The sequence below is a fragment of the Etheostoma spectabile genome, chromosome 4, assembly GCF_008692095.1.
Source record: "Etheostoma spectabile isolate EspeVRDwgs_2016 chromosome 4, UIUC_Espe_1.0, whole genome shotgun sequence".
NCBI classification, from domain to species: Eukaryota; Metazoa; Chordata; class Actinopteri; order Perciformes; family Percidae; genus Etheostoma; species Etheostoma spectabile.
The window spans coordinates 8,579,096-8,588,790 of NC_045736.1; the positions used below are offsets into that span (position 1 = coordinate 8,579,096).

Below are 9,695 nucleotides of genomic sequence, written 5' to 3' on the forward strand. Positions count from 1 at the left end.
AGAATAATTAATACAACATTATGAAATGTTTTTGTTGTTGAATTATGAAAAACATTACTGAAACAGAAAATAAGGAATGCCTTACCTCATAATGTTAATGCAGTGTTAACCTTCCCACTCAGTAACTATTTTTTCCAATTATTTTGACACCACATGGATACAGTGTTGCATCTTGCAATGTTGATGTAAGTGAAAAAAAGGATTTGTATATCCATCTTGTGATTTGGATCTGCTCCAAAGTCTAAAGGGTGCTTCCTTTGCCTATGCTTCACCCTTCAACAAAGTCTCATGACATTTGTGCCAGTAGTTTTTTCATAATCCTGCTGACAGACAAACACACTAACTAACCATCAAATGGACAAACCACGCTGAAAACATGAACTGGAGGTACTGTAAATATACATTTCCATGTTGGTGACAGGAAGGAAAAGAAAGACAACACTTGGTTGTTGTGGCAGATTTTAATTTTCATCTGACACTTAGCTGTTATAACAAATAAACTGACAGAATACTGGAAACACAGCAAACAGACAGAAAAGCTCAGTTCAAAAGGATAAAAAGATAGGAACAACACAAACAGCAATGCCAAGACTTTTAAAAAAGTGATCCACGCAATGCCTTTTGAAGTCCATCATATAATGACAACAAGGAATCATCATACAGTGTGGGCAGTTCGCTCAGTTGTTGAAGCATGGTGATGACCTAGGATATTTTAAAAGCCCTAACGTGTAGATACTGTGTCAACCAAGGTCTGAGGTATGAACACCACAATGGAGCGGACGCTTGTCAATTTTGCATTAACAGTGAGGAGAAATGATTTAAAGGGTTTGCTAATTATTTTTCTTTTCTTTTAAATATATAGCAGCATAAAGAGTACCACTACTTTGTTCTTACACAGGCTGGAAAAGTGACCCATTTGGCACAAATACGTTGACCTCGGTTTTAAAAACGTGACAAAATACAGAATGCAACACAAAGTATACAGATACAGGCAAAACAATTTCACTTGGTGCTTCATGATTGAAAAACGCATGACGTGTATTTGGAGTTTCCACTTTAGCAAAACAATGGAGACAAATAAACACAATGCTTACTTTATACAGATAACCACCATAACATAGTAACACACTTTTCCAAACAACAGGCATCTATCAACTTCAAATGAACAACAATGTGCAGCAGGTAGGTATATAAACAAGATTAATGTTGGAGATAAGGCCATAAACCATTTTTTACTTTATTTTGCTTCAATGTTAGAATACATTTTTGAGATCATCATGATTGAGCTGCTTATTATTCGCCTATCCTTATGCTTCAGTGTTTTGAACTGACCTCGAAATAGTTTGACAGAGCTCAGCTCAAGGTCCTCTTCGTGCCTTTTGCGGAGACATTCAACCATCACACGGTCTCCATGAGCGGATGGAGTTTGCTCTGTTGTCATAGAGATTGATGGTATGCTCTGTAGCTGTAATTTCATCCACAGAACTTGTCTTTTAGGACTTATTGTCCATGTTGTTTTAGCAAATTTTATGTATGTCAAAATATCTGTCTCCATGACAATTAAGCAAACGTTGGAATTATTCTGTCAAACAAGAGTATTCCTGTGTATTATCATGTATTGGCTTTCTTTTAAAGCACATTTAAAATTCAGAAATAAAAGGGAAATTTAAAAGGGAAAATATTTTCAAGTTGCCACCTCATGAACACACTGCAGTCCAGCTGTGAAATAATATCTTTTCATTGATTGTTTAACTCACAATGGTACAACTGAAGGAAAGCAACTTGGGCTTTGTTAGAAGTTACTGAAAGGAAAAAGAGACAGAAGTTGTCAAAATAAGATTTCACGCCAAAACAAGAGTGACTAGATCCCCCCCCCCAATTTTTTTTTTGTATTTGCATATTTTACCCTTTTTCTCTCAATTTTAATTATCTAAAAATAAGACTCATGTTTTCATGTAGCTTTTTAGTTTCAGTTTTAGCTTAAAAAAAGCTGGATTGAACATGAATTGGCTGTCTTCCTGTAATGTTCTGGCGTGGTTGTTTGACATGACAATTGTGACCAACCTTTTTGGCATTCAACACCTAAAATGCCCACTCACGCTCATGTACAATACACACATTATTATTATTTTTTTTTCCATCTCCGACACGCAGCTTTTACTTATTCCTCAGAACAAAAAGCCTCACATGTACAGTATATACACAGGATCACATACTGGTATAGTAAAAATACTGTATGTATTTCATTACTTACTAAGGGGGTAAGGCTGGAAATATTCTCTAATTTTCCCAACAGATCTAATGACCAAAATCAATAATGATTCGATCCTCCTAACAAATACTGCCTGTGTAGACCAACGCTTGAAATAAACCTTCATAACACATCAGTGGGCCACAGTAGATGACAAGATCATTCAAAATACTCCCAAAGAACTGAAATGTTGGAGCAACATTTGCTTGACACTGCAGTGCCACAGAGTGTGTGAGAAGGTGAGACAGTTGTGAGAGACAGGTTGACACACTGCTGTGATCTTTTCATGTGATTTGTTGAAAATAGGAAAAACTAGAAAATAAAGTTGGCCTTCTTATTTAATCAAAACAAATAATAACCCTCCAGCTGACCACAAAATGACTTACAAGTAAAGGGTTTTATCAGGTTGAAAACTACCACTTTGTCTCACCTCAGTATTAAAACCTATTTCACGAGGACACTGTCAGTCAGACTCACTCCCTGTAGTCCAACTCCAGTCAGAAATTTTAACAGGAAGCAAATAAAAAAGCACAGTTTGGTTTGAGTCTTTGATAGGATGAATAGATACAGTCTTTAACAAAAACAAAAGCAATATTAGCAGCATCGTGAGTACTGTAACTTTTCAAATGATGCTGTAAGAGAATTTTTTTTAACTTCAAAATACTTAAGACAAACAACACATAACACAAACGAGACCCATCAAATTCAAGTAAAACGATTAACACTTTTCTTCACCCTTCTTCAAACGTGAACAAAATATCCTTTTACACTATTTCACTGCAAATTCACTTTAAATTTACTGTGAATTTCTGGTTTGTTGAACAGCATCTGCTGAAGTATGGATCTGGTAATTGCACAACGTCTTTCAATCTTTTCCATGGTACTTGCTGTAAAACATCTGTACTGCTGTTAGAAACTATTAGAAATGCAGTGGCTCTGTCCGTATCTATAGTACATACACGACATGACGAGTGCGTGATTCTCGGTTCACATATCTACAATCGTCTACCTTCCACATCATCTCTGGAGAACAGCGCTCTTCCTGTTGACCCCCGTGAGACGAGACATGGTGCGTCCTCTTCTTCTTCTTCCTAGTTTCTCTACTCCTTACTCCGGTAGCCAGAGAGTCACAGTGCAGAGACTTTGACGATGTTGGTGCCAGCTGAGCTTGATGTGGTCTGGATGCTTAGAGCTGCAGGGTGACCCGGGGGTTGTTGTTGGGGTTGGGGTTGGGGTGGCCTCCTCTGTAGGGGCCCGCGGAGGCCATCGCCATCAGGGGTCAAAGCGGGGGGGGATGGGAGGCTGATGATCGCTGTGGTGATCCGGCCGCTTTTGCAGTTGATCCTGCTGCTTTCATTGGTTTTCAGGTTGAGGTTCGAACGACTAGAGGAGGAGAAAAATAAAGTAAGAGAGACTATATACAACCTTTTAATGTACATCTACACAGACTTTGTGCAGTCAGTGAATGCAGCATGTAATCTTGAACACCATCTACAAAATGAAGTACATAACAGGCATATTTTTCCCCAAGACTTCTCCATTAAACACATCCCATTTGAGCTATTAACAAATAATAACAATGATAATAATAAAAATCACATATTTTACAATTGATTTCATTCATCTTTCCCTCAATTAAAGGAGGGTGGACAGACAACATCCTCTACTGTTTATTGTAAACTCACTATTCCATAGAAGCCACCTAATGGGATTTCTCTCATTTCAACATTTCTAACCAAAGAAATACAGTTGAATAACCAGAGTCAGGATGTCCTTTCTGAAAAGGACACACTACTAATTAGGTTTTCAAATGTGACTTTTATGTTTCATATTCTCAAAACCTTGGCATATAAAAACCTTCTGCATGCTTTACAGCCTTCGAAGCAAATAAAAAAATATGTCTTTTTGTTATTTTGGGTAAACTGACCCTTTTAAATGGAAATATTGTGAGCAGCTAAATTGTAAACTATTTCCCCATCACAGAGTTGGCAGAATTCAGCAAATAACCGGGATACCATGTCTCCCCTCTGATGCTGCTGTGTGTTTCTGCTGTGCTTTACCTGGCAGTGCGTGACGATGGGTCACAACACTGTATGTGCATGGCACTAAGCTCCTGCAGGGGGCACTGGTTTGACGGGACGGAGTAGGTGGAGGGCATGCTGGCGTTGGGCAGAGGACTGTTTTTCTTTACCCTGCGGCCACAGCAGGTACCCGCAGAACTGTCGTGGCTGGATATGGAGGGGCTGGGTGACGGGTAGGTCTGTAGCACTGTCTCCAAGCAGTTCTGCTCGAACATCTGCTCATCCACAAACTCATGAGCCTGGAGAGACCAAACAGGATGGTGGTTTAAATACACAGGCAGGGATTGGGGCGCAAAGAAAGGTCAGAATAAAGACTGACTCATGGGACTTAGTCAGAATATCCAAATCACTGTGCAGACAAATTATAATTAATTCATTAAATGATTAACCTCTACCTCTTGTATGGAACGTCTAGCGAATACTGTATAAACGTTTTGAGGCTTTTTTTTTTTTTTTTGCCAAGGAGTTATTTCTTTCTTCCAACTGATGTTGAATCACAGATAAAAAGGGAAAACATAACTGTCCCTGTTACTGTTTTAGATGTGCTCTGGAGGATTTTGGAGCAACAGGGTAAGTCAGTGTCAAGTACAATCTTCTGATAAGGCAACTTTTGAGAGAGATTATAAAATGTTACTCAACCTGCAAAAATACATGGAAGAGCAACACATTTCTTGCTGTAGGACAAAAGCTCATATAGTAATTAATAATGGGTGTCTAAAGCTTGACCACACCAGACAATCAATATATGTTCAAATGTCAAGCAATTAGATATAAAATACCATGGAGCAATACACATAGGAAAGTAATACAAATAATTATAACATGTTGTGGGTTGAGCATACGATTCCCAGTAGTGGAACATTCAAGTACTGTACTTTAGTACAAATTTGAGGTACTTTACTTGAGTATTTTTTTCTCATGCTCCTTTATACTTTTACTCCACTACATGTATTTGACAGCTTTAGTTACTTGTTACTTTAAAAATTAAGATTTGCACACAAAACATATAAAAGTATACAAGAACAGTTGAAAGGATTAGTCGATTAATCATTTGACATAAAATGACACTATTCCAACAAAAACATTTCAAGGTTCCAGCTTCACAAATGTGAGATTTTGCTGTTTTTGCTTTTTAATTGAATACTTAATAATTTTGAGGTTTTGGACTGTTTGATGTACAAAACAAAGCACTGTGTGAAGAAGTTGCTCTGGATAACTGTTGAGGCATTTATCAAATTTTAACATACCAAACCAAATTACTCAATTAATGGAGAAATGAATTAATAACCAAAATAGTCTTTAATAGTAGCCCCATACAAAATAGTTAATGATTAGTTACACCTCAACCAATTACAAATCAAGTCTTTTTCACTGGTGAAACATTAAAGTCATCATGATTCAATCCTTAAAAAATGATTAAGATGTGTTTACAATATCATATATGTAGGTGGTGTGGTAGATCTTTAAAGCTAAAAGTGGAATCCAAGATAGAGAAGTGTTCGAGTGTACTACCCACAGTGGTTTTCTCCAGACAGTGCAGTAGGTGGTGATGTTGGCTCTGTAACAGAGAGGTGTACTTAGTCCGCTTCTGCTCATCCTCTTCTGTATCCTTAGTAAGCCACACACACACACACGTACACACACACGTACACACACACACACACACACACACACACACACACACACACACACACACACACAAAAGTTTTTTATTAAAGTTAATGAATGTTGACAAATAATATTGTTGATGTATCCTCTTCACTCATTAAAGACTCTGTGTGCACAAAAAGACTCATGGATATGAATTTCTTTGTCATCTGTAATGAAAAGTCAGACGTGGCTCTTTTATTCGGCCTTGTGTCTACCAATTTAAACTGGACTATCTTGGTTTGTGCTTGTTGATTTTACCCTCATTTCCATTATGAGCTGATAGCTGACAACGCCTTCTGTTTGCTTTCTAATAATTCAATAGCCAATTAGTTACAAAGTGCACCACATATCTGCTTGGTGTGAATTGATGCCTAAACGTTGGCAAGTGGTTTGTTTATAATTAATTCTCTCCATTGTGCATCATTTGTACCATTTCTTAACAGTGTAATGGCCTTTAGTTTGGTTCCTTATGTAAGCAGGCTGCAAAACAACTTCCCCTTTGAGTTGACTGAACTAAAACAATTCTAAAAACTGTGTTTGTTGTATGCTCTCTTACTTAATTATCTAAATAGATACCATTGAGCATCATGTGATGCTCCAGGCAGCTGAACAGTTTTTGATGTATGAAGCTTCAGAAAGAGGAAAAAAAAAAGAAAAGTTGAGAAAAACAGAAACTTATGGAACCATTTTTGGTATGTCTCCAAACAGGACTTGGTTTCAAAGCTCCAGCTCTAATAAAGCTTAGTCTCAAAGTCATCACAAATGCCAAAAAACATGAAAACTGAAAACAAATTAATTCCCTGCCCACAGCGCACATTGTTACTCAAAGGATTTGGGTGGGTGGCTATCCAGCCCAAGGACTCTCATTCAGATTCCAGACACATGAACAATATTGCGATGTGGGCAGGAGAAAACTACGTCTTCTGATGGTTCAACGTGTTAATCTGCCTTGTGGCACAGGCCATATCAAATACATTGTATCACTAGAGACTGAAACGTGTGTCAAGTTTATTTTCATGTGACCAAAGAAGATGATTTGAGAGAACCCATCTGATATGTGACCCTGATAATTTTAACCTCACTGGGGAGATTTTTCTTATCTTGTGTCTTGCATTATATCTGAAGTGAAGAAAGGAAGTCAGTTTACTCAACTGCTGATGGAGAATGACTGGCTCTTTAATTTCACCTAATTATGTGAGTAGGAGCAGCTGATGTGGATAAAATGTGTCATGGTTTATGAAATTTACTTCAGAATTAACTCCGCCAAGTAGGCTATTTCTTTGGCTCGGTTTGTCTGTCGGCAGGATTACGAAAAAAGTACTTGTCCAATTTTCATGAAACTTGTTGGAACTGTGCAGCATGGGCAAAGGAAAAAACATTCCATTTTGGAGAGGATCCGAATCACGGGGCAGATACAATTCATTTACCGGCTTTCCCCAGCTTTAAGAAGAGTACCATCCAGTGAGTTTGTATTTTCTAAAAGCTAATTTTCATGAGTCGATCTGTAACTGACTGTTTTGTTGTGATACATAGTATGCGGATTCTAGAAGTAAATGTAAAATAAGAGCCCATTTTGCCATAAGATACTGTCTGCTCATTAATTTGTAGCACTACCCACAATGAGAAATAGAGACCTTGTTATAGAAAATGGCTGACATTTCTATTGTCTCATGACACGTCATGATGTTTTGTTCCAACTCAAAAGCTGTTTCTGTGAGTGAACTTACAACAATCCAATAGGGGTGGTTGATAAGACAATATATTCTGTGAGATGACATAAATGTGGTCATACAGTGCTGTGTCATACTGTGGTACTGTAGGTTCATCGCAGGTGTATTCAGACCTTTGTGGCAATGTTGCAAACAATATGCAGAACTACTATATACACTACTACATGGTACATAGTTGTATTGGATTTGTATATGATTCCTGCATGAATGTGTATTCGTCAAAAGCAGACATTTACATCAGTTTCTCAATTGATTTTCTAGAAAATGCATTACTTCATGATATACATTGATAAGTCAATATGACAAAGGTTCTGATTTGTTATGTTGTCAATGAAAACAACTCCACACTTGTTTAAACCGCTGGGGAAAAAAAATGGGATGTGGACAGTGATTGGGCATTAACCGTGAGGGCATATCACAACAAATCCTGTCACTCCTGTCAAGTGAAAATTTAGTTAACAGTACCTAAAGGGATAAAGCTGTAAGGTCTTTCTATGCAAGGTTATCATACAACTTGACAGAATTATCAATAAATCACCCTCTATGATGGAAATAGTCTTTTTGTCATATAAATCGTCACTCACTCCCACACCAGACCCAAGCAGCGCTACCGACTGACTGACAGCAGTGACACCACCGTAATTTGATGCGGCAGGACTCTGGCAGCCTCATCACACACATGCAGAAGATGCAGAGGGATGTGGGTCGCTCAGTACTCACAGATGGCATTTATATGATAATTCTAACCAGTTCCAGACACCCATGTGCTTTCACACTGGACTTGATTAGATCCAAATGCATTTTAGCAACCATCTGCAAGAAGGGGAGTGTGTCACTGAAAACAAGAGTGATGGACTGGATGGGAAGGATATAGGCAATTTGCTCATGCATTACCAAACGCATTTTTCCATGGTAGCGATGAGTTTTAAAAAAGGGACGAGTAAAAAGTGGAAAAGGACGTATGGGCGGATTCTTACTTCAAAAAGTAGAAAGTTGGTGGATTTCTGCCAGTGGAGATAAAGAGGACATGTAATTCAAATGAATAGATAGACGTGGTAAAGAATTACACTCTTTTGCTTTCTTGCAGAGATTTAGATAAGAAGATCAATATCTGTGTGTCAAGGCAAGTTATAGAGCTAGAGACAGGAGGTAATTAGCTTAGCTTAGCATAAAAACATAAAGCGGGGGGAAAACAGAGCCTGGCTCTGTCCAGAGTAAAACAAAAGCCCAAAAGTTAACTTCTGAAATCTACTAATATTGTATCAGTGTTGTTTAATTCATACAACAGATACACGGTATATATATATATATATATATATATATATATATATATATATAAAACAACATATTCTCCCTCCTATCTTGTAAAATAGGGACGCTTGGTCAGGTGCCTTTGTCGTTGTTATTGATGCTAAAGATGTCCTTTAGCGTCAAATAACACGTGCTTGGTCGTCTCCTTTAGCGCTATAAAACACGCCCTTGGTCGGGACTAATAGCATCCATTTTGACGCTGTTAGGTTAAGTAAAAGCTTGTGGGTGGGCTTACGGTTCTATGACACGCAGGAATAACAGGCCAGTTAAAGAAGAAAACAGCTTCCCTGACACGCGGCACTAACGGGGCGGTTAAGGATACACACGGGACACAAACCTCGCTCTCCTGGATGAAAGTCCTGTGTTTGACCCATCCACCACCCAGACCACCCTCCTGTTGCGGAATTTCCCTCTTACATACTACTCGCTAAACCCCGTCTAGATGCTGCTCGCCCCAGTTTGTTCTACACACACGCCAAAGGGTGCCTTTTTCGTCGCATCAGACGCGGACAGCAACTGTCCAAACGACTTTTTATTTTACGTGTTTGGAGTGAGAACGGGTTGTAAAAGGGTTTTGGTCTTACTCTATTTGCTGTATCATGTGTGTAGCCTTGATTGCTTAGCAACATAATGGTAGTCACAACTAACTCGCTGTACAACTACAACTTAAAA

The 9,695-nt window shown here is 38.3% G+C and overlaps 1 protein-coding gene across 2 annotated transcripts in view; it reads right to left on the minus strand.

Annotated features, from left to right (window-relative positions):
- Nucleotides 1-446: 446 nt before the first annotated feature.
- The window catches only part of LOC116688178 (potassium voltage-gated channel subfamily D member 3), a 71,515-nt gene continuing 62,266 nt past the window's right edge, over nucleotides 447-9,695 (minus strand). Inside the window, exons 5-7 of one of the 2 annotated variants that reach the window (XM_032514017.1) lie at nucleotides 5,849-5,941; nucleotides 4,312-4,571; nucleotides 447-3,634 (exon numbers count right to left, since the gene is read on the minus strand). In XM_032514017.1, the coding sequence (XP_032369908.1) occupies nucleotides 3,379-3,634; nucleotides 4,312-4,571; nucleotides 5,849-5,941 (609 nt within the window). In that variant the 3' untranslated portion in view covers nucleotides 447-3,378. Of the gene's footprint in view, nucleotides 3,635-4,311; nucleotides 4,572-5,848; nucleotides 5,942-9,695 lie in introns of those variants that run through there. The other variant, XM_032514018.1, reaches the window with a different exon arrangement.